General features: G+C 40.8%; 1 protein-coding gene across 3 annotated transcripts in view; it reads left to right on the top strand.

The window, feature by feature from the left end:
- The window catches only part of TMEM245 (transmembrane protein 245), a gene marked incomplete at its 3' end in the record, with an annotated part of 97,494 nt that overhangs the window by 11,716 nt on the left and 57,946 nt on the right, over positions 1 to 27,832 (top strand). For 2 of the 3 annotated variants that reach the window (XM_082696872.1, XM_082696873.1), the window contains exons 2-6: positions 589 to 706; positions 2,274 to 2,375; positions 16,238 to 16,354; positions 17,812 to 18,030; positions 21,103 to 21,272. In XM_082696872.1, the coding sequence (XP_082552998.1) occupies positions 589 to 706; positions 2,274 to 2,375; positions 16,238 to 16,354; positions 17,812 to 18,030; positions 21,103 to 21,272 (726 nt within the window). Of the gene's footprint in view, positions 1 to 588; positions 707 to 2,273; positions 2,376 to 16,237; positions 16,355 to 17,811; positions 18,031 to 21,102; positions 21,273 to 24,776; positions 24,801 to 27,832 lie in introns of all 3 variants that reach the window. The other variant, XM_082696871.1, reaches the window with a different exon arrangement.

The raw sequence follows: 27,832 nt of genomic DNA, 5'->3' as shown, positions 1-27,832 counted from the left end.
GAAGGCAGAGGCTTTAACCCACTGAGCCACCCAGGCGCCCCTCTTTTTAAGATTTTTATTTTTAAGTCATCTGTGCACCCAATGTGGGGCTCAAACTCACAACCCTGGGATCAAGAGTCACACGCTCCACTGACTGAGCCAACCAGGCACTGTGAGACTCTTTAAATAATATTGCTACATGGATACCTAGGTAGCTCAGTCATTAAGCATCTGCCTTCGGCTCAGGTCGTGATCCCAGAGTCCTGGGATCGAGGCCCACATCAGGCTCCCTGCTTGGCCGGAAGCCTTTTTCTCCCTCTCCCCCTGCTTGTGTTCCCCCTCTCTCTGTGTCTCTCTCTGTCAAATAATAACAACAATAACAACAACAACATTGCTACATATGCTGGATTTCAAATGCTTGTTTATTTCAAATCTTGATTTATCTACACAAAGAAGAAAGTCTATATATGTATTTAGCACGACCACCTTCATCTTATCTGTGCTGTATCCACAGCTCTCATAGATGTATAGATGTTTGCAGATTTTTGTATGATTATATGTTTATTTTCATGTATATATATTTACAACTGTGTCTATATTTCATTTAAGATCTGGACGTTGGTAGTTGGCTATGTGTTGACTGTTTCATTCAAGTGGAATGCAAGCACTGAACGCTACTTGAGAGCAGTTTCAATTCCTGTCTGGATTATATTGCTTTTTCATTTAGGTGGGTCCCTTTTTCTAAGAAAGTCTAGCGTAAGATCAGCAGAGGCTGATCCTGTGAACTGACGTGAATTTTTTGTGTAGTGTTACTTGTTGCATTTAACATTCTTTAAAATGATCTTTAGAAAATGTGCTTTAATCCATCTTTCATCTTTAATACAAATGTTATGCTTTAACATGTCTGTCTTTTAATTATATAGAATCTTCATTTTCAAAAGGTCCTTTAAAAATAAATGTATCTTAAAAAATAGGGCACCCTTGCACCATGATGGCCACTTCTGAGAGTCAAACTTAAGGAGGATATGGCTAAGCAGTCAAGTGTGTGAGCAGCAGTTATGGGAACCAGAGGTATTTACTCAGGATGAGAGAAGGGGACTGGGCTCTATGGGTGGAGGGAAGGAGGAGATAAAATATGGAAGCCTGTTGCAGGTATTTGAAGGACTGTCCTGTGAAAGAGCGGTTTAAACAGAGCTCTGTAACCATGAGGGGGAGGTGTCAGAGCAATGAGTAGCTTCAGGGAGACAAATCTGTTCAGCGTCACGATGATCAGTGTTAGCTGCTCAAAATGATGAGTTCCCTGTTACTTGGGACTCTTTATTGTTAGCAGGGTACCTGCTAGGATATTGTAGAGTTTTTTCAGGGACTCTTTTGTCTCCAGGTCTTAAGCTTATGGAAGCATTAGGTTCTCATAAATAAAAACAAAATTCAGTTATCTAGAGCAGTAATTAGCCTATCTAAAGTAGTTTTTAGAGCTGCTGGTTAAAAATCGGGGTTGATTGAAGGTAGTTCTTTGCTTAGAGTCTGATGTGGAACAAAACATTACTTTCTGACAAGCTTTGCTGATTTGGAACCCTAAAGGAGGATGTTGTATTTTAGCAAGATCCCCTGATGAGTCCGACGTGATTCATTTTGAATTTGGGAAAGGCAACGGAGGGAGACCAGCAGTCCAGGAGGTTCTAGATCAACTCAGGGAAACACAAATGCCTATACGTAGGGGCCAAAAAGGTTAGCATTTTTGCCCTCTACATTGAGGATACACTGAAGCTTTTTGTAGTGGTCTTCTGGGCCATTTCATCCTTTCTTGAGAGATGGGAGTTCACCCCCAGTGGTATTTTTAGGAAATGAAGTCAGGCCCCATGACTTTAGGTTCTGTGCCTGATGCAGGTCATTTTGGGGTTAAACAAAAAGCTTGAGTTCAGGTTTGTCCTCAACACTGGTGTGCCTTAGAACAGACCTGATTCCTCAGGCAATAGAAGCCCATTCAGGGTAGGCTGGCACATACCCAATCCTTTAGACCAGGGGCCTCAGAGCAGGGCTGGATTTAACTGAGAGGAGTCCTGAACGGAGGTTTCATCTGTCTTATGACCTTTAAAAAATTTTTATTCCCTGTGAAATAATTTTGTTAATGACATCTATGCCAAATTGTTCTGTCAGGCTACTGGTCTTTATTTTTTTTTTTCCTAGTCTAACTTCTACCTTCAGATACTATTGCTTAGAATAGATTGAGTCTTCTAAAGACAAGTGCTAGATTTTTATTTAACTAAAAATGTTAACTCTTAATAAATTTTCAGCATCCCTGGCTGGCTCATGGAGAATTCCAGTGTTCCTGGTTATTGTTTTCCTGATGTCTGTGGGCACCCTCTATGAGAGACAGAATGGAAAAGAGTCTTCTGGTAAGAAATGGGGCATTCTATTAATATTACTTTAAGAAGTATTTGAAAAAGTAGCTTTATTGAAAAAACATGCAGTGATGAAAGTGCTTTAAATCTGTTTTAAAATTTGTGGTATTTTCTGAAGAGAAAATAAACATATAAAATATTTTAGGTTTTAAGACTGTATCTGACTCCTCCCCCCTTTCTTTCATTTTTGAAAGGTATAATTCAGGGGCGCCTGGGTGGTTCAGTGGGTTAAGCCTCTGCCTTCAGCTCAGGTCATGATCTCAGGGTCCTGGGATCGAGCCCCACATAGGGCTCTCTGCTCAGCAGGGAGCCTGCTCCCCCTGCCCCACCTGCCTCTCAACCTACTTGTGATTTCTCTTTCTCTGTCAAATGCATAAAATCTTAAAAAAAAAAAAAGGTTAATTCATATAAAATTAACGATTAGCTTTCTAAATGTGGATTTAGTACATTTACATTGTTGTGCAACCACTACTTCTGTCTAGTTTTAGGACATTTTAATAGGAAAACCTGTATCCATTAAGCAGCTCGCCATGAAGTTAGGTTATCTATTTGAAATCTTTTCTCTTTCTTTGTTTTTAAAGATTTTATTTATTTGAGAGAGAGAGACAGACAGAGACAGAGAGAACACGAGCAGGGGGAGGGGCAGGAAGAGAGGGAGAAGCAGTCTCCCCGCTGATTCAGGACTTGATCCCACAACCCTAGGACCATGACCTGAGCCAAAGGCAGGTGCTTAACCTTCTGAGCCACCCAGGTACCCAAGATCTTTTTTCTTAATGTAGGCACTTACCACTCTAAATTGTCCTCTTAGAACTGCTTTTCCATCCCATAAATTTCATTTGTTGTGTTTCCATTTTCTTGGGGTCAAGATACTCTTTGATTTCCTTTTTGATTTCTTCTTTGACACATTGGTTAATAAGAATTGCATTGTTTAATTTCCACATCTTTATGAGTTTTCCAGTTTTTTTGTTGCTTGTGCTTTTGGTGTCCTATCTAAAAACACCATTGCCAAATTCAAGGTAGATCTTGGGTCCTGCAGCTTTGCTGAATTTATTCATAAGCTTTAATATTTTTTTATGGCTTCTGTAGGATCATGCATATATAAGATCATGTCATCTGTGAAAAAAGATAGTTTTACTTCTTTCTTATTCAGATGTTTTCTTTTTTGGCCTGGCTGCTCTGGCTGGAACTTTCAGTAAAAGCTGAATACACTATTTTCTCTTAAGGAGTATTTTTAAATATCCTGGTTGCAAGTGATTTATATCCAGAAACAGTTTATTAAAAATACAGGTTTCTAATGAGTTGTAAGGTGGGGTATGGGGTGGCCAGATATTAATGGTCCTCAGATCATCAGACTGGACCTCTCCTTATCCATCCCTGTGGAAGTAGTTGTGACTGGAGGGTCGATCTGACCAGCACATGGTTTCCACAGCAACCGACATATGTTCCTTCTTTCTGAGGGTTATACATAAAGTAAAAGCAAATTACTACTTGCAGCACATTTTTCAAAAAAATTAATTTCCCTGGTATTTTGTTGTCATTAACTTGGAGAAACAAACAAAAAAAATAAAAATCATTCAAAATCTCACTCTCCTCCTCAATGTTAACTAATGCCTTAACTCCTATGCCTTCAGACTTTAAAACCCAGGAAAACTGGCTTATGGTGAAGGTTCTCCTTTGTGATCGACATTTTATTATTTATTTATTTATAACTTATTTATTTGTCAGAGAGAGAGAGAGCGAAGAGCAAGCACACACAGACAGAATGGCAGGCAGAGACAGAGAGAGAAGCAGATTCCCTGCTGAGCAAGGAGCCCGATGTGGGACTCGATCCCAGGACGCTGGGATCATGACCTGAGCCGAGGACAGCCACTTAACCAACTGAGCCACCCAGGCATCCCACTGTGAACGACGTTTCATTAAACTCTGTGTCACGACCATCTTTCTGTGACCAGCATTCTTCTACAGCAGTACTCTTAGCCTCTTCATTGTGTGTTAGTCGCAAGGTGTTTGGTACAGCTACCTCATAGTTTTTGTTTTTGTTTTTTAATTAAGTTGCTCTTTGGTTTTTATTTTGTTTGGAAACCTTATCTCTCTGACAATGGAAAATTGGGAAGATTTTATTTTGCTCTCTCTCTCGGTTTTCTTCGCTTGGCCTATCTTCTGGGTCACAATCTGTTAGACTCTGTGGTTCTGTATCAGACCAGTAGATGTGAACTTCCTGTTTTCACAGCTGTTGTCGAAAGCTTAGTGGTCACCACTGGTTCCTCTTGGTACCTTTATCTCCTCTCCCCGCCATCCCTTTTCTGCTAATAGTGATGATTCAGATACCTCAGCGTATCCCTCACCCTTCATCCCAGGATGGTTTTCTTATTTTCTTTATCTGGAAAGTCCCTTCCTTCCTTACTTCGGAGATATATTTGACATATATTACTAAATCGGTTTCAGGTGTCAACAAGGGTTTGATGTTTGAATAGCACATTGAAAAGTGATTGTAAGAAACCTAGTTAACATCCCTCACCTTATGTAGTTATAAAAAAGTATTTTTTTTCTTGCGATGAGAACTTTTAAGATCTACTCTCTTGGCAACTGTCAAATATGCAATACAGTATTATTTGCTTGCTCTAGACACCATGCTGTACGTGACATCTCTATGACTTATTTTATAATGAGTTTGTACCTTTTAATCCCCTTCACCCATTTTTTTCTGTCTCTTACCACCAGCACTGGCAGTCACCCATCTGTTCTCCGTATCTGTGAGCTTGGTGTGGATTTGTGTGTGTGTGTGTGTGTGTAAGTTTCCACATACAAGTGAGAGCATATGGTATTTGTTTTTCTCTGAGTTATTTCACTTAGCATAATGCCCTGAAGGTCCATCCATCCTGTTACAAATGGCAAGATTTCTTCTTCTTCTTCTTATTCCATTGTGTACACATACCACATTTTCTTTATCCATTCATCCATTGATGGACACTTAGGTTGTCTCCATATCTTGGCGATTGTTAAATAATGCTATAATGTACATGGGGCTAAGAAATCTTTTCCAGTTACTGTTTTTGTTTTCTTTGTATAAATACACTGAAGTGGAATTGCTGGATCTTATGGTAGTTCAGTGTTTAATTTCTAAAGGACAGTGTTCTCATCTTGACTACTTTTGTCCAGAACTTAGTGAATATGTTGCTACAAGAATATGAATGGTGTAGGTTAAAATGGATTTCTTGGGTGTAAATTATAGTCTGCTATGGGGCTCCTGGATGGCACAGTCGGTTAAGCCTCTGACTCTTGGTTTGGCTCAGGTCATGATCTCATGGTTGTGAGATTGAATTCTGTGTTGGCTTTTTGCTGAGCGCAGAGTCTGATAGTTTTTCTCACCCTTTCCCTTTGCCCCTCCCTGCCTTGCTTGTTTTCTCTTTCTCTCTCTCTCTCAAATAAGTCTTTAAAAAAAAATTCTAGTCAGCTGGTGATGGCAGCTTAGGGAGCTGTGCAGCGGGATTCTAAGACCAAGTTTTTGAGCTGTGGGAGAAAAAAGGCCATGTTTGATTCTTACCATTATTATTTTTCATGTTTGATTATTATTTTCAGTGATAAACCCAGCATAGTGCTGTGCTGGCACGCCAGCCAGATTTCTGGTATTTGTATTCTAGACTATTACAGGGAAGGAAATCACAGAGACACAGAACACATGTTGAGAACAGATTTGAAAATGTTGGTTTTGTTTTGTTTACTCTGATTCCAGTCTATTTCAGAATTTTTTTTCAAGATTTATTTATTAGCGTGAGAGATAGAGTGAGTGCAGGGAGGGGTAGATAGAGGGAGAGGGAGAGAGACTCTCAAGCAGACTCCTCACTGAGCTTTGGAGCCCGACCTGGGGCCAGATCCCAAAACCACGAGATCAAATCCCCTGAGCCGAAACCAAGACTTGGGCGCTGAACTGACTGAGCCACCCAGGTGCCCCCAGAATAGATTATTCTTTTTTTTTTTTTTTTAGATTGATTGATTGATTGATTTGATAGAGAGAGAGAGACAGCAAGGGAGGGAACACAAGCAGGGGGATTGGGAGAAGGAGAAGCAGGCTCCCCGCCGAGCAGGGAGACCAATCCAGGTCTCGATCCCAGGACCCTGAGATCATGACCTGAGCCAAAGGCAGATGCTTAATGACTGAGTTGTCCAGCTGCCCCAATTATTCTTTTTTTAAAGATTTTATTTATTTATTTGACAGAGATCACAAGTAGGCAGAGAGGCAGGCAGAGAGAGAGAGAGAGGGAAGCAGGCTCCCTGCTGAGCAGAGAGCCCAACACGGGACTCTATCCCAGGACCCTGAGATCATGACCTGAGCCGAAGGCAGACACTTAACGACTGAGCCACCTCGGCTCTCCTAGAACTAATATTTAAAACTGAGGGTCCTTGACCCTAAGCCTGGTGTTCTTCCCTTTCACCAGGCTCTTTGAACAAGTGTCAGTCATTCTGAAAAGGGAGTGACTGCTGATCTCTCTTGTACTCAGTTATAGTCATGAGCTCCTCAGTCTTACCTGAGGGCCCTGTTAGCCTACCACAAGTTCAGGAACTAGCTTCTCTGCCTCCTGGATCATTTCTCAATTGGTAGAAACCTGGAGTCCAACTTCAGGGTATGCCTTTGGCTTGTGAGGAAAGAACACTCGCATTGTTAATAATTGCACCATAAGTGAAGCCCCGCTGGGCTCTTTACACATGTTATCTTACATAATTTTTTTAATAATCCCATGGGATTGGTACTTATTTTACAGATGAAGAAATGGAGACTCAGAAAGCCATTTACTCTGAGTTAATTTACACTTAGAAGTGCTTTTTCAAAAGCTATGCAAACAAGCACCCTATGTACTTGTACTACCTGGTCACCCAGTCTGACAAGTATGGGCAAGTACGACTGGGTCCGTTCCTCCAGATGCTGGGGATTGTTTATAAATGATCAGAAATTCCTTGGCAGGGAAGGCTTAGTAGTTGCCTTAATCATTTGGGATAACATGTAACATGAGTGAACAGGTTTGGTCCAGTTGAACCCAAATTGGAAAAAGAAAAGGAACAAACTGAGTTTCTTATTGCTCATCTGTTACTGCCCCGTCTGACACAGTCAGTTAAATAGGCCTAGAGAAACTGCTACTGATCCATATCCAAGCCCTCGCTACTGACCGTAGTAGAGTGAAGTGATACTAGAAGTCCTTGAAGAGGCATATTTTCCACATTAGTGATGGAAACAGAAGCCTTCTTCAAAGGGAGCTTTGCATGCTGGGGAGATTTTACTTGGTATGTGGTAGAGCCCCTTCCAGTAAGTATCCTTGGATGTATTTCTGGTATCTGCCACTATCACTATCTGCCACTATCACTAAGGAGATCGAGTATCTCCTCATTTAGACTGTTCTCGAAATATATCATCCTCCGGGTATTAGAAACATTATTGTGCCCGTTGTTGCGCTGGCCGTATTAACAGATACTGTGTGAACATGTGATCAGTGTCTTACGTCCAGACCATGTGTTTCTGTCCCCTAGTGCTAGGCTGCTAATGTTAGTGGCCTGCTTGTTTGGCCTTGTGTAGATCGCTGTTATTTGGGCCTCTGCCTGATCCTGGCCCTGCCCTGGGTAGACGGATACTTGAACCCTTGGATGCTCTTCCTTTTTTTGTTTATGGTTCTTAGGTCCCAAGATTATGTGCCCTTGTCTGTGTGTCTGTTTTTAGCTGGGGCTTCTTTTCTAGTACCATGACTTTGCCTAGGTTCTCTGTCCTGGCATTCTTGTGTGTTTATTCATCGCTTCTGCCAGAACCTTTGGGGTTTTTGAAGTGCGGGAGGATATCACTAAGGCAGAAATGATTGAAGTGCCAGTTTGATGAATAAGAACAGTTGTCCAATCTTACATCCATAATCTTCAGACACTCTGCATTTCCCCCGTGTGCTACTCTTCATTCCTTCGCGAAGTTTCAGGCACTCTAAAAATTTATGTAATTACTTGTGCATCAGCGAGGATGATATTGCATAGTTTTCATTGATATAGCTATGATTCATTGAGTATTGACTGCATTATTTTAGTGACGTCAGCAAATTGGAGAGTCTTTAAGTGATAATTGTGAAGGTTTAATTAATTGGTCTTAACTTTTCCTCAAGTCTGTCAGTGCCTACTGGATGCAAGATATTTCACATAACTCTGTGGGGAGATCTTGAAATGTATGCTAAGGGCCTAAGATCTAGGAAAATGGCTGAAAAACGAAATAGAAAGGGGATGATAGGCATGACAAATACTGTAGGAGTACTAGTGGCTTTTCTCATAGTTTATACTGTTGGGTCTATGATCAAAGGAACGAGACTGATACAAAGTAAAGGTTAAGCAAAGCTTTATTTCGCGCCAAGCATCGAGAATCAAACTGACCAGTCAGGGCCTTCTCTTACAAAGAGGCGACCCCTCCCAGCCGCACAGACTAACTTTTATAGAGGTGGTTGAGCCTGGCTCTACACAGGTGGTCAATGAGATTGCAACACACAGAGAAAACTGCACAGTCATGCTAGGTCACACACGGGTGGCCAATTGAATTTCAATTTACCCTATTAGATATATGTGCGCCCCACTGATTGGATGTCTCTAGCTGGCCTGACCCACCCTAGTATCTGGGCTTTGCAATTAAGTTCCTCTGGGAGGATCAGGGTCAATCTAAGTTCACTGCATAAACACAAAATGGCTCCCTCTGGCTAAGTAGGCCCTTACAATACTACCAAAACCAGTAGTTTTGCAATAGCTAACATTTTTTTGAGCAAGCCCTTCACACCAGGCATTGTTCTGATTACTTCATATGTATTGTTTCACTTAACTGTCACATGAAATAGGAATTTATATAAGCCCCATTTCATACATGAGGATTTTGAGTGACTTACCCATGGTCATCAAGCTAGTAAGGAATAGACCAGGGATTTGAACTGGACAGTCTGGTTTCCTCACCTGTGCTCTGCAGCCACTAGGTTGCACAGGTGGTACTGCCTGGGGGCCTAGTAAATGTGAGATGCTCCGATCTCCCTCTGCGTCCTTGCATCGCTTCCCTCTTCTCATTGCAGCCTTTGTCCTGGCCTTCTTGGGCTTCTTAGAGTCCTTTGAAAAGGACATTCTGCTACATCTGCTTTTTTATTAGTCTTTTAAAAAATCTTTTCTCCACCTACCTCTGAGACACCAGCCTCTCTCATCCCCTCCAAGATTGACTTCCTGTGTCTTTTTAAAATCTGGATAACATATTGAAATGGGTTATAAGGGTGGTATCTTTTACCATTCATGTCAGGCCCTTGGAGGCCCCTCCCTGACCTCCCAAGCATGGATTAGGTTTCCATCTTCTGTGCTCCTCAAATATGCTATGCCTGTTTTTACATTAGCTCCTCACTTACTGACTCATAACTAATAATCTAAATATCAAACCGAGTTTGGGACTTGGGTCTCAGGCTCTTATGTCAGCGTGCAGCATAGTCACCTGTTTGGTGAATGAGGACTTAGTGGGAGTTGAGAAATACGTCAAACTGCAGCCAAACCGAAAATCCATTGTTGAGGAGCTGTAACATTGTTACTGCAGAACGACTTACTACAAGGGACTCATTTTTCAGAATCTCTCAAAGATGAGTCACTACTTGATTAAATTGCTTGTGAAGAGGTGGGCTTAGTAATTTAGGACACTCGACTAGTCTTTAATCTTACATCAGGGAGAACGCTTCGTTTGAATTCTGACCGGAAGTCTTTTTCTGCTTCTGCTCTGCTGTCCCAGGCCATCAGTCATCAGGCATTTCCATCCTCTGCTCTCTAGTGGAGCCTGAGAAACCTCTCTTGGGTGCGCAGAAAGCCAAGTCCTGTCTTGTCTCTGGTGTAATCAGTTTGTTTTTGAAAATTCTGTCTGGAAGTCTAAAGAAGCACGTTAATCTGTCCAAATCTTCCTCTGTTTCCCCTCTGTCGTTGTTGTCATGGTATTCCCTCGTGGTTCTCTTTACAACCTTAATCTGGAAACTTGGGGGCTCACCTTTGATCCTTCATCTTTCATTTCATTTATGGGTTCATCATCGGGTCTGGTCCACTTTGACTACTCCCTGCCTCTTAAATGCAGCCACTTTTTTTTTTTCTTTTAAGATTTTTATTTATTTATTTGACAGACGGAGATCATAAGTAGGCAGAGAGGCAGGCAGAGAGAGACAAAGGGGAAAGCAGGTTCCCCACTGAGCAGAGAGCCCCATGCGGGGCTCGATCCCAGGACCCTGGGACCAGGACCCAAGCTGAAGGCAGAAGCCTTAATCCACTGAGCCACCCAGGTGCCGCATAAATGCAGCCACTTTGCTGACATCTCCCCTGCCAGCTGCTGCAGCCCATGCTGTCCTCTTGTCTTGCCTGCAGTTCTGCCGTCACTTCTCTCCCTGTACCCATTCTTGGTCCCCTCCAATCTGCTCTTGACCAGGCAGCAAGCACGATCTTTCTGTATCTCAAAACTGTTCATTTATTTGCAAACTGGGAGGCTGGGTGTGCTTCTGAAGGGCAACATGAGAGATCCTTGCCATGCTTATCTTGTGTCCATGCTGATAATCCCGAGCACAGAACTGTGCCTCAGTGTTGCAGGGGAACACTGGGGGAAACTGCGAAAAGCGTAGATAGGATCTCTCTGTGTCATTTCTTACAATTGCAAGTAAAGCTACAATGATCTTAGTGACGTTTCAGTAGAAATACTATCCTGTTTAAAATTCTTCACTCCTTCCCTGTTCCTTTTAGAATAAAGCCTGAAGTACTTACCATGGTCTTCCGTGACTTGCATCATCTGGCTCTCGATGTCCAGCCTGGTTTATTCGATACCAGATTCCTGCTAGCTGTGTTCCAGACACACTGACCTTCTTACACTATCTTTATCATGCTAGTGTCTTCACTTAACAGCCTTCCTACTCACTTCCTGCTGTCCCAAATGTTACTCTTTACATTCTTTTGATGAATGCCTTCTCTTCCTTGGTATAGCAGCTTCATTTTCTTTTCTCTTTTTGGCATTTTATGTTATTTTAATTTAAATTCAATTTAATTAACATAGGGTATTATAGTTTCAGTGATAGGTTTTAGTGATTCATCAGTTGTTTCTAACATCCAATGCTCATTCCATTGAGTGCTCTCCTTAATGCCCATCACCCGTATTCCTCCCCACCCACCCATCTCCCTCCAGCAAGCCTCAGTGTGTTTCCTATAGTGAAGAGTCTCTTATGGTTTGTCTCCCTTGCTGTTTTCATCTTATTTTTCCTTCCCTTCCCCCTATGTTCATCTGTTTTGTTTCTTAAATTCCATATATAAGTGAAATCATATATTTGTCTTTTTCTGACTCATTTTGCTTAGCATAATACCCTCTAGTTCTATCCACGTCATTGCAGATGGTAAGATTTCATTCTTTTTGATGGCTGAGTGTGTGTGTGTGTGTACCACCTCTTTATCCATTCATCTGTCGATGGACATCTAGGTTCTTTCCATAGTTTGGCTATTGTGGACATTGCTGCTGTAAACATTGGGGTGCATGTGCCCCTTTGGATCACTATGTTTGTATCCTTTGGGTAAATACCTAATAGTGCCGTTGCGGCTTCGTGGGGTAGTTTGATTTTTAACTTTTGAGGAACCTCTATAATGCCTTCCAGGGTGACTGCATCAGTTTGCATTCCCACCAAAAGTGTAGGAGGGTTCCCCTTTCTCTGCATCCTCTCCAATATCTGTCCTTTCCTGAGTTGTTAATTTTAGCCATTCTGACAGGTGGTTTGTGGTTTTGATTTGTATTTTTCTGATGCCGAGTGATATGGAGCATTTTTTCATGTGTCTGTTGGCTATTTTTATGTCTTCTTTGGAGAAATGTCCATGTCTTCTGCCCATTTCTTGACTGGATTATTTTCTTTGGGGTATAAGTTCTTCATAGATTTTGGATACTAGCTCTTTATCTGATAAGACATTTGCAAACATCTTCTCCCATTCCATAGGTTGCCTTTAAGTCTTGTGGACTCTTTCCTTTGCTGTGCAAAAGCTTTTTGTCTTGATGTCAAGTCCCAATAGTTCATTTTTGCTTTTGTTCCCCTTGCTTCTGGAGATGAATCTAGTAAGAAGTTGCTATAGCAGATGTTAAAGAGGGTGCTGCTCATGTTCTCCTCTAGGATTTTGATGGATTCCTATCTCACATTGAGGTCTTTCATCCATTTTGAGTATATTTTTGCATATGGTACAAGAGAATGGTCCATTTACATTTTTCTGCATGTGGCTGTCCAGTTCTCCCACACCATTTTTTTTTTTTTTTAAGATTTTATTTATTTACTTGAGAGAGAGACAGTGAGAGAGAGCATGAATGAGGAGAAGGTCAGAGAGAGAAGCAGACTCCCCATGGAGCTGGGAGTCCGATGCGGGACTCGATCCCGGGACTCCAGGATCATGACCTGAGCCGAAGGCAGTCGTCCAACCAACTGAGCCACCCAGGCGTCCCGTCCCACACCATTTGTTGAAGAGACTTTTTTCCATTGAATATTCTTTCTTGCTTTGTCAAAGATCAGTTGACCACAGAGTTGAGGGTCCATTTCTGGGTTCTATATTCTGTTCTGTTGATCTCTGTGTCTGTTTTTTGCCAGTACAATACCTTCTTGATGATTATAGCTTTGTAATATAGCTTGAAGTCTGGAATTGTGATGCCACCAGCTTTGGTTTTTTTTTTTTTTTTTTTTAAGATTTTTATTTATTTATCTGACAGACAGAGATCACAAGTAGGCAGAGAGGCAGGCAGAGAGAGAGAGGAGGAAACAGGCTCCCTGGCAAGCAGAGAGCCTGATGTGGGGCTCGATCCCAGGACCTTGGGATCATGACCTGAGCCAAAGGCAGAGGCGTTAACCCACTGAGCCACCCAGGCACCCCTTGGTTTTCTTTTTCAACATTCCTTTGGCTATCCAGGGTCTTTTCCGGTTCCATACAAATTTTAGGATTATTCATTCTAGCTCTGTGAAAAAGTTTATGGTATTTTGATAGGGATTGCATTGAATGTGTAGATTGCTCTGGGTAGCATAGACATTTTAACAGTATTTGTTCTTCCAATCCATGGGCATGGAATATTTTTCCATTCTTGTATCTTCCTCAGTTTCTTTCATGAGTATTCTATACAGAGTACAGATCCTTTTCATCTTTAGTTAGGTGTATTCCCAAGTATCTAATGGTTTTTGGTGCGATTGTAAATGGGATCAGTTCCTTGAATTCTCTTTCTTCTGCCTCATTGTTAGTGTATAGAAATGCGACTAACTTCTGTGCATTGATTTTATATCCTGCGACTTTGCTAAATTCCTGTATCAGTTCTAGCAGTTTTTTGGTGGAGTCTTTTGGGTTTTCTACATAGAGAATCATGTCATCTGTGAAGAGTTGACTTCTTTGCCAATTTGGTTGCCTTTTATTTCTTTTTGTTGTCTGATTCTCAGCTTTTTTTTCATTTCTTTTTTTTTTTTTTAAAGATTTTATTTATTTATTTGACAGTAGATGGAGAGGCAGGCAGAGAGAGAGAGAGGGAAGCAGGCTCCCTGCTGAGCAGAGAGCCCCCATGCGGCACTCGATCCCAGGACCCTGAGATCATGATCTGAGCTGAAGGCAGCGGCTTAACCCACTGAGCCACCGAGGCGCCCTTCTTTTTCATTTCTTAAAGAGAAGCTGTTCCTGATTCTTCAGACTAAGTCAGATTTTTTTTGTGTTAGGAGTTCATGAAATAGCTAGTATGTTTCCTTTACAGCAGTCACCATAGTTTGTATACATTCACATTTGTGTGGTTCTTTTTTTTTTTTTTTTTTTTAAGTTTTTTATTTTTAAGTAATCTGTGCACCCAGTGTGGGGCTCAAACTTAAAACCCTGAGACCAAGAGTAGCACACATGTACTATCAAGTGAGCCAGCCAGGTGCCCCCCCCCCCTTTTAAAGGTGAATTAACAAATTATTCCCTAAGTATGGTAAGAATTTTTTTCCCATGTGGTTCTTTAATTTGTATCCATCTCTTCCACTAGACTCCATGGGGGCAGGGTCTATGTCTTTATCCATAGCATTTAGTACAGTGAATAATAACATGTGAGACATGAGAGGCAATGTCTTTTCCTCTCATCCTGTTTCCTTAGTGGCGTGAAAGAAACACCTTTCATACTTAGGCTAGAAGAATAGGTCCCAACTCTTCTCTTCCCAGATCATGAGTTTGACGTTCTCTTGGATTGCCTAAAAGTAAACCTCTGTTAGGCATTTAGTAGAAGAAGAATAGGATATGGTTGAGCAAGATAAATGCCCTTGATCCTGATGTTTCAGTCTACTGGTGAGCCATTTCAGGACCCGGCCTGCTTGTCTCTGGGAGATGGCCAGCCTTGGATTTGCTGAGTAGGTGGAATTCATTGGAGCTGAAATTCATTGGCTTTCTGAGTGGTCAGGGCTATTTTCATTGGCAGCATTCTATGTTGTTGCATTGTATATTGGTCTACCAAAAGTGAGGTCCCATCTCTATGAGTGTTAATGTTCTTAGTTGTGGACAGTAGAATCCACACTAGCTAGTCTGTGTAGAAAGAGATATTGGTTAGCATATAGACTTTTTGGGAAGTCCAGACAATTAAGCTTAGGTCTGACACAGGCAGAAGCAGTGCAACTGGGAAAAGTACTCCATGACACCAAAGGACTATTTGAGCAGAGAAGCCACAGCTGCCACAAAGTTAGAGATCAGCCAGCAGAACTTTTAGAACTTCTGCTAAGTAACTTCCTGCAGAAATACCATATATCTCCATGACTGTTTGACACCCGAGTATCCAAATTACTGTGAGTCCCACTATGGTCTTCTATGTCTTGGACTGGTGTGTAGAAACTGCCTTATACATGCGACCTCAGCTGCAACTGAGTTTAAGGAATATAGTCTAGTTTTCCAGTCTCTTGGAGGAGGAAAGCGTGCTAGAACCTGGTATTGTGTGTGCTAGTCTGTGTTGTCTGCCATAGCAGATTAGACCATTACAGACAGACCTCACTGGCCACTAAATGTTTTTTTTAAGGATTTTATTTATTTATTTGATAGAGAAAGCAAGAGAGCACAAGCAGGGGGAGCACTGGAGGGAGAGGGAGAAGCAGGCTCCCCACTGAGCAGGGGACCTGATGCGGGCCTTGATTCCAGGACCGCGGGATCATGACCTGAGCTGAAGACAGGCTTTTAATGGCTAAGCCACCCAGGCGCCCCAGTAAATGTTTTTTTTTGAGTTTAGTGCAAATGATTAAGCTTGGTGTACTACCTTTTAGGAACTTAACATGGGGACATATAACATGAAACAGAGTAATATATTTTAGACTCTCAGTGGTGGATTTTGCCTGTGCTGAATAATTACTTTATCGAGCTTTATGGTTTTGCATAGTACCCATATGTTTGCCTATTTATTCATGGAATGTTCTTATTGAGGGCACCGAGCGTTAGCTGTTCCATACGGTACTGAGAGCTAGTAACGCAAAAGAGAGTAAGACAGTCTGCATTCGGGAAGCTCCCAGACTTGGTGTGGCAATGTGTTTTAACAGAGACATGCGTTCACATTAACTCGTGAAGTTAAAAAGTAAAAAAGGAGGACTCCACATTTAGGTGTCCACCCTCAGCTGTGTGCACCAGTGTGAGTTCCCAAGGGAGACTGACATGCAGTGTCCGGGGACCAGATTTTTAGTAGACTTCCCTGTTGATTGTTAAGCATTCTCCCTCGGTGAGGAACCCCTGTCCCTGGATCAGTTAATAACTGTTCTGTTTCATTGCTTTTGAAATCTTGGTACTGTGTTTCAGTTTGCAAAAGTTGTTTCCCACTTTGCTTTAAAAAGTTGTAAGAATACTTGCTTGTTTTCCAGGAGCAGAGTTACCAGGGCAGGTTATTTCCATGGCAGCTTCTACTCTAGCGACCTTGGCCATCTCCATTACAGGGTACGAATCCAGCCCTGACGACCCGCCCTCCGCCCAGCCTGCAGGTGACTGACCCTTTGAAGGAATATTTTCAGAATCATTTGGGAAAATGAAATACGTTTTATAAAGGATAAGCTTAAAGGATATGAGCATCACAGAATGTGATTTACTGGTCCTTCAGTTTCCTCTGATTTCTATTTTTACACTTTTCCTCCTCTCATCTTTGTTCTCCCATAATCACTTTTTTCATACTTTTAATTATTTACCTTTTTATGTTTCTTACCTTGAATCTTTATCTTTTCCCTTTCTTTAAAAAAAATGCTTTTCTCATTTTTCTTCTGTTATTCTCACTTTCCTTTCATTTTATTTTCTTTTTCTTGGTGCCCCATATACCTTTTCCATATTTTTTTCCACTTCATCCTTTCCTTGTTTTCTACTTCTATAGCTGTCAGTTCTTCTCCACTGCTCTGTTTTGCTCTAACTCTTTACATTGCTTTTGTTGTTGACCCAACTTTTTCTTTTGGTCTTCCTTTTCTCTCTTACAGTCCTCCATTTCTCTGGCATTTCTTGGTTTTCTTCTCAAAGTTTGCTTTGCATGCCTCATGCTGTTAATATATTAACTGTTTGCCCTAAAATGGGCCTGTTTGGTTGTTCTGGATACCGTGCTTCTGCAAGATCCAGCTGGCAGAGTTACATCAGCTTTAAAGTCACACTGTACTCACACAGAGTTCAAGAACGGAATGGCCATCTCTGTGCCAAGCGGTCTCTTAGTTCCAGGGGATTTGCAGTTAAGGAATATTTTTGGTGAGCTCTTCCTAAAGAACTTACTTGAGAAAAGACTTGAAAGGAGGGATCAGCTAAGAAAAAGTCATTTAGGGTGGTAGGAAAACACGTTTTTATTTCACATTGAATCATGTTTTCAGAACGAAGAGGGGATGATTATTCTTCTAGGAATCTGCCACTCCTACCAGCATGAAGTTTTCAAATTAGATTCTTTTTTTTTTTTTTAAGAGCAGTTGGCTCCATTTTAGGTGCAATGACATTGAAAAGCCGTGTTTTGTCTTGGCTTTATCATATATATATATGTATACATATAAAATCATATTAAAAGAGGAGACATTTTTAGGTCTAGGAATTCTGTAACTTAATATTGGTTGCTTTATACAGTTTGAGGAGTTTTCATGGGCAAATTATAATTCTCAGCTATTTTGTCATAGTTTTTTGTTTATTTGTCATAAAACTTTGAACAGTGTGAAATGCATATGGTAAAAAGTAAAAAAAATCACCATACCCAACCCTACCCACCAACAAACTTTATTTCTGCAGATTTAAATACAGTTATATAATTCTCCATACATTTTTCAGTGCCTCTGCAAACATACATCAGACCTTTGTCTCTTTTTGTGATCATACCATCAGAGTCCATTTTGAAGGCTCACAGTAGAGCAGCCTAGCGAATTGCTCCGTAGAACTCCTGACTCTTGTGGGCTAATATGGTGGTGCTCCCCCAACCCCCTTTCAGAAACCATGGACGGAGGAGAGCCCCCTCCAGCATTATCCTCCTCTCCTGCACCTTCCACCCCTTCACCCACTCTGGGCAGACAGAGGCCTGAAATGGGAACATTTGTCAGGAAGAAGAAAACCAGCGACATCTACTTCGTGTCCCTCTTGTGGGCCATTATTGGAGTCCAGCTCTGGCTGAACCTGTGGATCGTACAGCTGCTGCCGGTGCCGATTGCAGGTAATTGGCCCCTTACGGTCTGGTCTTGGAAGACTTTTTTTTCTTTCGACTTTGGATTTTAATATTTGAGGTAATATTACTCTCTTTTAAGATAAAACAATGTATATTTAAATTGTATATTTAAAGCTGTCTTCTAAGACTGGAAAAGTAAGTAATTCAGGTGAATTTAGAAGAGTTTTTTATGTCATACTTTCCTGATTGTTTGGGCTTAACCTCTTACTGCAGTCAGAACCTTTGCGAAATTTATTTATTTATGTACTTTTTTTTTTTTTTAAGATTTTATTTATTTATTTGACAGAGAGAAATCACAAGTAGATGGGAGAGGCAGGCAGAGAGAGAGAGAGAGGGAAGCAGGCTCCCTGCTGAGCAGAGAGCCCGATGCGGGACTCGATCCCAGGACCCCGAGATCATGACCTGAGCCGAAGGCAGCGGCCTAACCCACTGAGCCACCCAGGCGCCCCTATTTATGTACTTTTTAAAAAAGATTTTATTTATTTGAGAGAGAGCACACATGTGTGCGAGCAGGAGCAGAGGGGAGGGACAGGGAGAAGCAGACACCCTGCTGAGCAGGGACCCTGATGTGGGGCTTCATTCCAGGACCTTGAGGTCAGGACTTGAGCCACCCGGGTTCCCCCTCTTTGCCAAGTTTATTAAGTCCCCAGTTGATGCTCCAGACCTGCCATCCAGATACCTCCTAAATTTGATTAGTCCTTTAAAAAAAAAAAAAATTATTTATTTATTTATTTGACAGACAGAGATCACAAGTAGGCAGAGAGAGAGAGAGGAAGGGAAGCAGGCTCCCTGCTGAGCAGAGAGCCCGATTCAGGGCTCGATCCCAGAACCCTGAGATCATGACCCAAGCCAAAGGCAGAGGCTTAACTCACTGAGCCACCCAGGTGCCCCAGTCAAAGCTTTTAGCTGTTGATTTAAAGCTTTTCACTGTTTATCAAAGCTTTTCACTATTGATTTAAACATAATTTCTTTTGGGGTGCCTGGGTGGCTCAGTTTGTTAAATGTCTGCCTTTGACTCAGGTCATGATCCCAGGGTTCTGGGATCGAGTCCCATGTTGGACTCTGCTCAACAAGGAGTCTATTTCAACCTCTTCCTCTGCTTGCACTCCCCCTGCTTGCACGCTATCTCTGACAAATAAATAAATATAAAAAAATAAACATAAGTTCCTTTTTGGAAGCCTGTTTAAAAATCTTAATTCATTGGACCATTTACCTTCTAGATCCTTAATTTTAAAACTTATTATTTGTATTAACTTGGACAGTTAATGAAATAGTTAACCTTTGTAAAAAAAAATTTTTTTTTAAATAGATTTGTTAGGCCCAGAACACTGTATAGTGCCTGTCGTTAGGGAGCATAGAATATGAGTTCGAAGTTTGTATCTGCATCTTGCATCCTCAAACAGAACTTCTCTTTGGCAGTTGGAGCAAGATACAATTGTAATGAAGTGTATACCAGAGTATATACCAGATCCATGCTTTCTGTTAAGGAATTCATAGAACTGCTTAGTGAAATAGTTTAAATTGCTCTTTCTGGATTGTTCCATATGTTTTTGATTTTGCCAAATGATTTATTTTATGCTGCCAAATTGTGTCGGGTACTATTGGAATCCCCTTAAAATTTGTTAGCAGAAGTTGGGACACCTGGGTGGCTCAGTGGGTTAAGCCTCTGCCTTCGGCCCTCTCTGCCTACTTGTGATCTCTGTCTGTTGAATAAATAAATAAAAATCTTTAAATTAAAAAAAAATTGTTAGCAGGAGTTAACATTCATCCTAGTCATTTCTTAACTTTCAGGCCATCATAACAATTTGACATGGCTTTGGGAGAGTGGGCTTTGAACAGGTGGCCCCGAGAACATTTTCTACAGCCTGTAATTTCCCTGGGGTTGTTCTAGAGACCATAAGAGCTTTCCTGGGACCTCCCCAGAGATTTAGAAAAGTTAATGATGGAATTGTTGAACTGGTATGTAATACTGAACTCATGGTTCAAAAGAGTAAACTGTGAACCCTTAGATTGCATGGCTAGGGCTAAGGACACAGAAATTCCTGGAATTTGGTAAATTATAGTAGTTGGGATCAGTTATCCAGAGTCCAGACTTCAAGGCAGCCCCACAGTTAAGTAGCACTTCCATCTGGCCCCACTACCTTCATAGTTGGCTTTTAATAGGAAGCTCACCCCCTGCTTGCAGGACGACCTTGCTACCCAGTGCGGAGGGTACATCATGTTCTCCATGAGTGGTCTCTGCGGAAGCTATACCCTGCGTAGCCTCAGGGACTATTTGTAACAACCCTGCTTGTCTCTACTCTGCTTCTCTACTGAAGCCTGCTAGCAGATTCATACGTACAGAGCAGCATCAAGTAGAGAAATAGGAATACCAGAGGTATAAAATCACGATACAGATGGAATTCCTGATATTTTTCTGGGCACTAACGTTGTTAAACATCCAAGGAGAAGAATAACATTTGGCAATAGCATCTATAATAGCCAGGGAAATTGGGACATGTCAGGGGTTAAGATTCTTCAGCCCGGAAGGGTAAGGTGTGAGGGGCCAGGATTGTAGTCCCTGATATCTTTATGATCAGAGTGTCTTACGTTTATACATGCTGTGAAATAATCCCTGGCTCCTGCGGGGATTCTGGACTTGACAGCAGAGGCAATATATGGGCAGGTGGGGTTGTGTGGAAAGTTATTTGTCCTAATTCTGACAGTCTGGAATGCCATGAACTTTTCATCTTTCCCCTTGCCTTTTTTTTTAAATGGATTTTTAAAAAATCTTTTATTTATTGATTTGAGAGAGAGAGCACAAGAGGGAGAGTGAGAGGGAGAAGCAGACTCCCTGCTGAGCAGGGAACCCAATGTGGGGGCTCGATCCCAGGACCCCAAGATCATGACCTGAACTGAAGGGAGATGCTTAACTGACTGAGCCACCCAGGTGGCCCCTTAATTGATTTTTTTAAAATATTAGCTTTGCTGTTTTAGAAAGGTCACATGAAATTAAAGGGCCCTTTCAAGTTCTGACTTTGTAATCTATGTTTTGGTTTTCTATGTCTTCCTTCCTTCTAGTCTGGATCCTCAAAAAGCTCGTTATTCACTTTGGAGTTGTGGACTTCCTGGAGAAACGCTGCCTGGTGTGGTGGCAGGCTGTGGAGCGCTTCCTCAGGGAGCGGCAAGAGGCTCTCGCCCCGTGGCCAGTTGTTGGGCTTGGAAAATTCTTGTTAAAAGTTGATAGCAAGGTATTATATTATAAGCACTTGGTCTGTTTTAATGGAGTTTATATATATATGTATATATTCATTCCATGTCATGGTATTTGGTGTTCATACTATGATTGTCAATAACACATTTAATGTCTGTATCTGTGATGATATTTAAAGTTTAGAACTATGGCTTCTGTAAGGATAGGATAGACTTAGTTTAAATCAGTATTGTATAAGTAGTTTTCCCTCTTAAAAATGGTAGATAAGGATGTTATGGAACATGTGCTCAGCTCCCTCATTGAAATCTAAAGGGGCTAAGTGACTTGCCTAAAATTACATTGTCAGGTAATGCCACCTCAGTGCAGTATTTTTGGAGTAATTCTCACATGTCAGATAATGGGCTAAGTCCTCAGGAAAATCCACTGACTCACAGAAAAGTAGATGCAGGAGCTCTGTTTAATGGAGAGACAGCAGTCCATTAAAATTTAGACACAGTGGTTAAGAACATGAACCCCAATTTCAAACTGGTTTCAGATCCCACTTCTGCTACCTACTAGCTCTGTGATCTTGGATGAATTTCTTAACTTTTCTATGCCTTGTTTTCCTTATCAATACAATAAACATAATAGCATGCACCTCGGAGAACGGCTGTGGGGGTTAAATGAGTTAATAGACATACAGTTCCTAGATCAGAGCCCGATTCATAGTGGCTCTGTGTGTTAGCAGTGGTTTTAATTTGTGGAGGACAGGATGTACAGAATACAGTGGCAATACTGAGCAAGAGGGGACTGGCTGTTGGCAAGGCAGTGGGAGAGGGGAGGTTTTGCAGAAGAGGTGATGCCAGAGGAAATTTCAAGGCACAAGTAGGAGTTTCTTAGGTGACAGGGCAGGAGGAATAGGCGGATGGAGCAGTGCAAAGGGAACGACTGCCACAGCGTGACTTCTTAGGGAGCACCAAGGAAGCAGTCACAGTGGGATATATGCAGACTCGAGGCAGGAGAGACAGGCGAGACTGAATCAAGGTCTTTGTGGGTGCTGTGCTGTGTGAGCCGGACTTCCTCACGGAGCCTACGGACTGTTTCCCTGAGCAGGTCCATCCATGACTTCAGGTTGAGAAATACTGTCAGGTGAAACCAGCATAGATGGGAGTGGGACGAACAACTGGAGTTCACGTAAGATGGAAGGAAAGAAATCTTTTATTTTTATTTATTTATTTATTTTTAAAAAGATTTTATTTATTTATTTGACAGACAAAGATCACAAGCAGGCAGAGAGGCAGGCAGAGAGAGGAAGGAAAGCAGGCTCCCTGCTGAGCAGAAAGCCCAGTGTGGGGCTCGATCAGGGATCATGACTTGAGCTGAAGGCAGCAGCTTAACCCACTGAGCCACCCAGGTGCCCCAGGAAAGAAATCTTTTAAAGCCATGGTAATATCTCCTTGGGGAGCAGAGATGCAGGGGGATACATTTTTTTTTTTTTAGGATTTTATTTATTTGAGAGAGAGAGTTAGGGAGAGGGAAATGGAGAGGGAGAGAGAATTTGAAGCAAACTCCACACTGAGCACAGAGCCCAATGTGGGTTTTGATTCCATAACCACAAGATCTTAACCGGAGCCAAAACCGGGAGTCAGAAGTTTGTTTGATTTTGAGAGAGGGAGAGAGAGAGAGAGTGTGTGTGTGTGCGAGCATGAGCAGAGGAGAGGGGGGAGGGCCAGGGACAGAAGGAGAAGCAGATTCCCCTCTGAGCAGGGAGCCTATTGTGGAGCTCTATCCCAGGACTCTGAGATCATGACCTGAGCCAAAGGCAGACGCTTAATGACTGAGCCACTGAGCCACCCAGGTGCCCCAAGAGTCGAAAGTTTAACTGACTGAGCCACCCAGGCTCCCCACGGGGATATGTTTTCTTACGTATTGCCTTTCTGTCTCCAGAAAGTTTGCCAGTTTTAGTTTCCATCAGTTTAACATAGGGCAGTGCCCATTTTCTGAGCTCTTGCCAATACTAGATATTATAACAAAAAAGTATTTTTCAGTTTCATAAAAAGAAGTATGAGTGGTGTTTTAGCTTGAAATAAAAAAAATGAGTTTGCTTATTGGGTATTTATATTTTTATTTTGTGATTTGCCTATTTGTATTCTTTTTTCAATTTTTTAAATATGAAAAAGTCTAAGATTTCCTACAGATTTTAACATATTTATCACATCTTCCTGGTATTGGGGTGAAGTTTTGTTTTACTAGAGCAGATTAATCCTGCAGATTGTTTAAAGAGGATGACTCTTATTTCAGTTAACTTCTGACAGCCTTACCACTATCAGAAGGGATGGACACTAACTCTTGTTTTCAGAGTCCCACATATTTGTATTTGGAACCCTTCACTTAGGACAACTCTAGAATTGTGTCAGTTGAAGTTCTGCAGGTATCAAAAGTGTTTGTGATGGAGTAGCCTTGTAAAATTGTCATTTTTTATTCAAATTTGTATGCCAACTTGTTCTTAAGAGGGACAGTAAAATAAATAAAACTATCATTTTTGGCTATAATAATAAAACATATCAGAATAAGTGACTACTGCAAACTGAATATTTGTCTAGTAATAATCGATGCCATAATTATGTTTTATCTAGTATAATAATACATATGGGTTGCTGCTTTGGGGAGTAAATCTATTTTTCATGTTTCTTTTAAATTTCAATTGATGAGACTAGTGTTTTTGAAACTATACCTCTACAGGAGATTGATTGAAGTATAGTTTTAAATGTGCACTGGGTATACTTTTAGTAAAAACTCTGCAAAGATAAAATTAAGCTTTTTAGTTTTTATATTTTTTATATCACTAATAATGCCTTCAATCCTGTGTTTAGCGATTTTTACATCATGTGTCCACTAACTAGTGTTAGTTATATAGTGTTAAATATTGTGAGGTGTTTTGATGAGGTAACGTTTGTATGAAAGAAAGGATGTTACATAAAGTAGAAAGATAAGTGCTTCAAAAATTGAGATGGAAGGAGATACACCAAATATTAACAGAATTTTGGTTCCGTCTGCTCTTTGGCCAAGTGTTCACTGTTCCAGATGAGCATGGAAGTGTTTTACTGTTTAAAAAATGTGAAATGACCTGTACTATAAAGCTACAGCCACAAAGTTCAATGAACACATAGTATTTGAACATGAATTAATTTATAAAGGGACACAAAATCCTTTTGGTACCTGAAATGAGAAAGAATTTTAATTATTATTCTGATCTTTGGAATTTGGTGTGACTACTTAAGCAGACAAGCATGTATTTTTAATTGTGGAATTGCCAAAAAAGTTTGTGGTTATTTCAGTCATTGTATATCTTAAATGAATACTATATACAGTTGATTTTAAAACTTTGTTAATGCATTACAGTTATTTTCCCAGTTTTTGTTTTGTTTTGTTTTTTTGGTCTGGGATTATCTCCTCCTCATACTCTCAGTGACTTTCTTTTCTTTCCATACTATTATTGCATTCTCTAATGATATTCCACTGTTCTTATCTTCTCTTTCTTACCTTACCCCCTACCCTCAAGCTCTGGCACTGGCTAAATAAGAAGGTAAATGAACACATGGATGTTGGGTTTTATTACTGAATTCTGTAACTTCCCCCTGTCTCTCCATTTTCTTTCTGTTTCTGTCCATATGTCAAAATTAGTTTTGGCTTTTAAAGTTCAAATTAATAAGCTATGGAAGGTCGTGAATCATTGGTACTATCACAGTACAATTTTCTAAACACCCAAATCTATTTATTTAGGATAAATGGTTACTATGTCCTTGCCCAGGTGTGTGTCAGAAGTTCTGTCTTACAGTCCTTTTGTCTACAGTGAGTGATTGCCATTTTTTTTCAGCTCTGTAATGTGGCCCTACTCTAGTCTTCTTTGATGTGTGAGAGCACATACTTATCGAAAAGGAACAAGAACTTTTTTGTAATAGATTTTATTTATTTATTCATTTGAGAGAAAGAGAGAGAGAATGAGTGGGGGGAAAGGGCAGAGAGAGAGAGAGAGAGAGGGAGAAGCAGTCTCCCTTTTGAGCAGGAAACCAGATGCAGGGCTGGATCCCAGGACCCAGAGAACAAGACCTGAGCCAAAGGCAGATGCTTAACCAACTGAACCACCCAGGCACCCCAGAAATATAACTTTTTATTGCTACTTATTTTATAAATGACACAGGAATTTTTGAAAAAGATCTGTGAAATACTTGATTCACTTGGCTGGTAATTTTATATAGTGTCTTTTTTTTTTTTTTTTAATAGCTACTCTTCTAGAATTTCATTTTTAACTTAAAAAAGATTGTGGTCATGTCCTGTGACCTTTAATTTCATGTATTTCCCAAGGTATGACGTTGTATGTATAGTGAATGCTTCGCATGATTTGCATGAAATAGGTACATTTTTAATAATTTCAATAAAGGCTAATCCAGATAAATTAGGGGTATTGTACTTGTGACATGTAGCCTATATATAGTAACTGTAGACGTAGATTCATCAAATCCTTGAGACAGATAGCAAGAGATGACATTTATGTGTATCATGTTTAGATACAACAAAACCTTAAATTTTCAGTGGAGATATCATAGAAGACCTTAAGATGAATGTGGTACTTCATAGAAATAGACCAAGGTGACTTTTAGTATAGAGTTTAAGGTTTTTTTCTTTCTTTTGAAGAAGTAGAAAGGGGTGACTTGACTTGCCTTAAACTCTGAACTTTGGATTGAAAATAAACAGCGTGTAAAATACACGTTGCTCCTACCAACGTACATGCTGTTGTCTATACCTCCATTCCCTGCAAAACTAACATGAGTAAATGAGTTCAATCCTTGGCAAATAATAGTGCTGCAAACAAAAGTCACATTTTCTTATTTTGATCAAAGTAGGTGGTTTTATACACTTCTCCAACTTGTGTATGTTGACATGAAATTGTCCTCAAGGGATGAGAGAAAGGAGAGCTAAAGTCATTAGGTGCAATTTGATTTAACCTTCGGTGACTGCCTGAGTTAGAACACCTAATTTAAGAGCTATTTCTTAGCTAACCAGTTGTGACTCAGGTTTAAAAGATTCCTAAGAGATCAAGTGAAGGTTTCCTTTCTTTGATGATTCCGTATAGTATAGGTAAAGCATCGGTGGAGAGCGGGAGTGACTGCTGTAAGTTCTGGGACTGTCCATTCCAGGAAAGCACATAAATAAGTTGAGGTCTATTTTATTACATTACATCCAAGGTTAGAAAATTTGCAGCATTGGGTATTTGGTGTTTCAGCTTCAAGTGGAGTGAACTAGGAAACTAATTCAAGGGAAGGGAGGGTGAGAGAAAACATATTTGTGGTTAATTGAGACAACCTATTTCTCAAGGCTTGTTTTATTTTTAAGTGTTGTTTATTTGCACTAAGACTCAACTAGAATTTGCCTTAAAAAAATAAAACAAAAGAAAGCCTACAGACCCAGAATAATGAATAGAAAACTAGTAGTGGAATGATAACTTTCTTAGTAGCTTCCTATACACAAAGCCAATTTAGAAGTTTCAACGTCTTGCAGTATAACCATACATTTACTGACCTCTCTAAATTTTGAAAAAATGCATGCCCTTCCTTCACGCTGGAAACATTCAGAATGTCATTTTAAAATTACTCCCCTTCCCCTTTAAGAAAATAGAGTTTAATAACTAAAATAATTTCTCAGAGCAAGGAAGGCTGGGGAGATCCCCAGGGACAGTGTGACTTCTCTGGGCAGGTGGTAATGACAGCTGATGGCAGTGATGGTAGGTGGTGTGGAGTCTGCTGCCCAAAGCTGAACACAGCTTTGAACACAGCTCTGTATCCTGGGACAGTGCCTTTGGCATATCTTTAGGAATTCTCTCCTCCATTCCCTTCTGCATCTCTATTGCTTCTTCTGTCCACGTGTCTCTCTCTCTTTCCTTTTTTTTTCTTAAAGATTTCATTCATTAGAGAGAGAGTGAGCGACAGAGAGAGCATGAGCAGGGGCAGAGGGAGAAGCGGACTCTCTCCTGCTGAGCAAGGAGCCTGATGTGGAGCTCAATCCTAACACCCCAGGATCATGACCCGAGCTAAAGGCAGATGCTTCACTGACTGAGCCACCCAGGTGCCCCTGTGTTTCTCTTTCTATGTCTGAGTTTCTGTTTCCTCGAGAGTCTTCTTCCATTCACCTTTTTCTGGGGGGTCTTTTCCTCCATCTAAGTTTTCTGTCCACTTTTGTTATTTCCTCTTTATTGATTTGTCCTTTGTTCTGTGTACCAGTTTCCCCAGCCACACACTTTTTTCTCTTGTTTTGACCTTTAAAACAACAACAGCAACAAGAAAACCTCCCTTTATTCTTTGGTAACTCCTCCTCCATCTCTCTTTCCCACTCTTCTCTCTTTATCTGTCTCCGTTTTTGTCCTGTTTTTTCACTGTAACTTAACCAGAGATAATGGCACTGGATCCCCCTCCCCATCTTTTTAGTTTATATATTGAGCATCTTAAATAGTTCTATTTGTTTTAAATTTTGAATGAAACCTCTAACCCTTACTGTTAGCCCTGAATACAGGTTTTTATCTTATCTCCTTATCTCTTAGTGTGGATTTTTTCTAACCCTTAG

Source organism: Mustela nivalis, assembly GCF_964662115.1.
Source record: "Mustela nivalis genome assembly, chromosome: 13".
NCBI classification, from domain to species: domain Eukaryota; kingdom Metazoa; phylum Chordata; class Mammalia; order Carnivora; family Mustelidae; genus Mustela; species Mustela nivalis.
The sequence above is the reverse complement of the archived record's forward strand: the minus strand, read 5'-3'. Positions and strand labels throughout refer to the sequence as shown.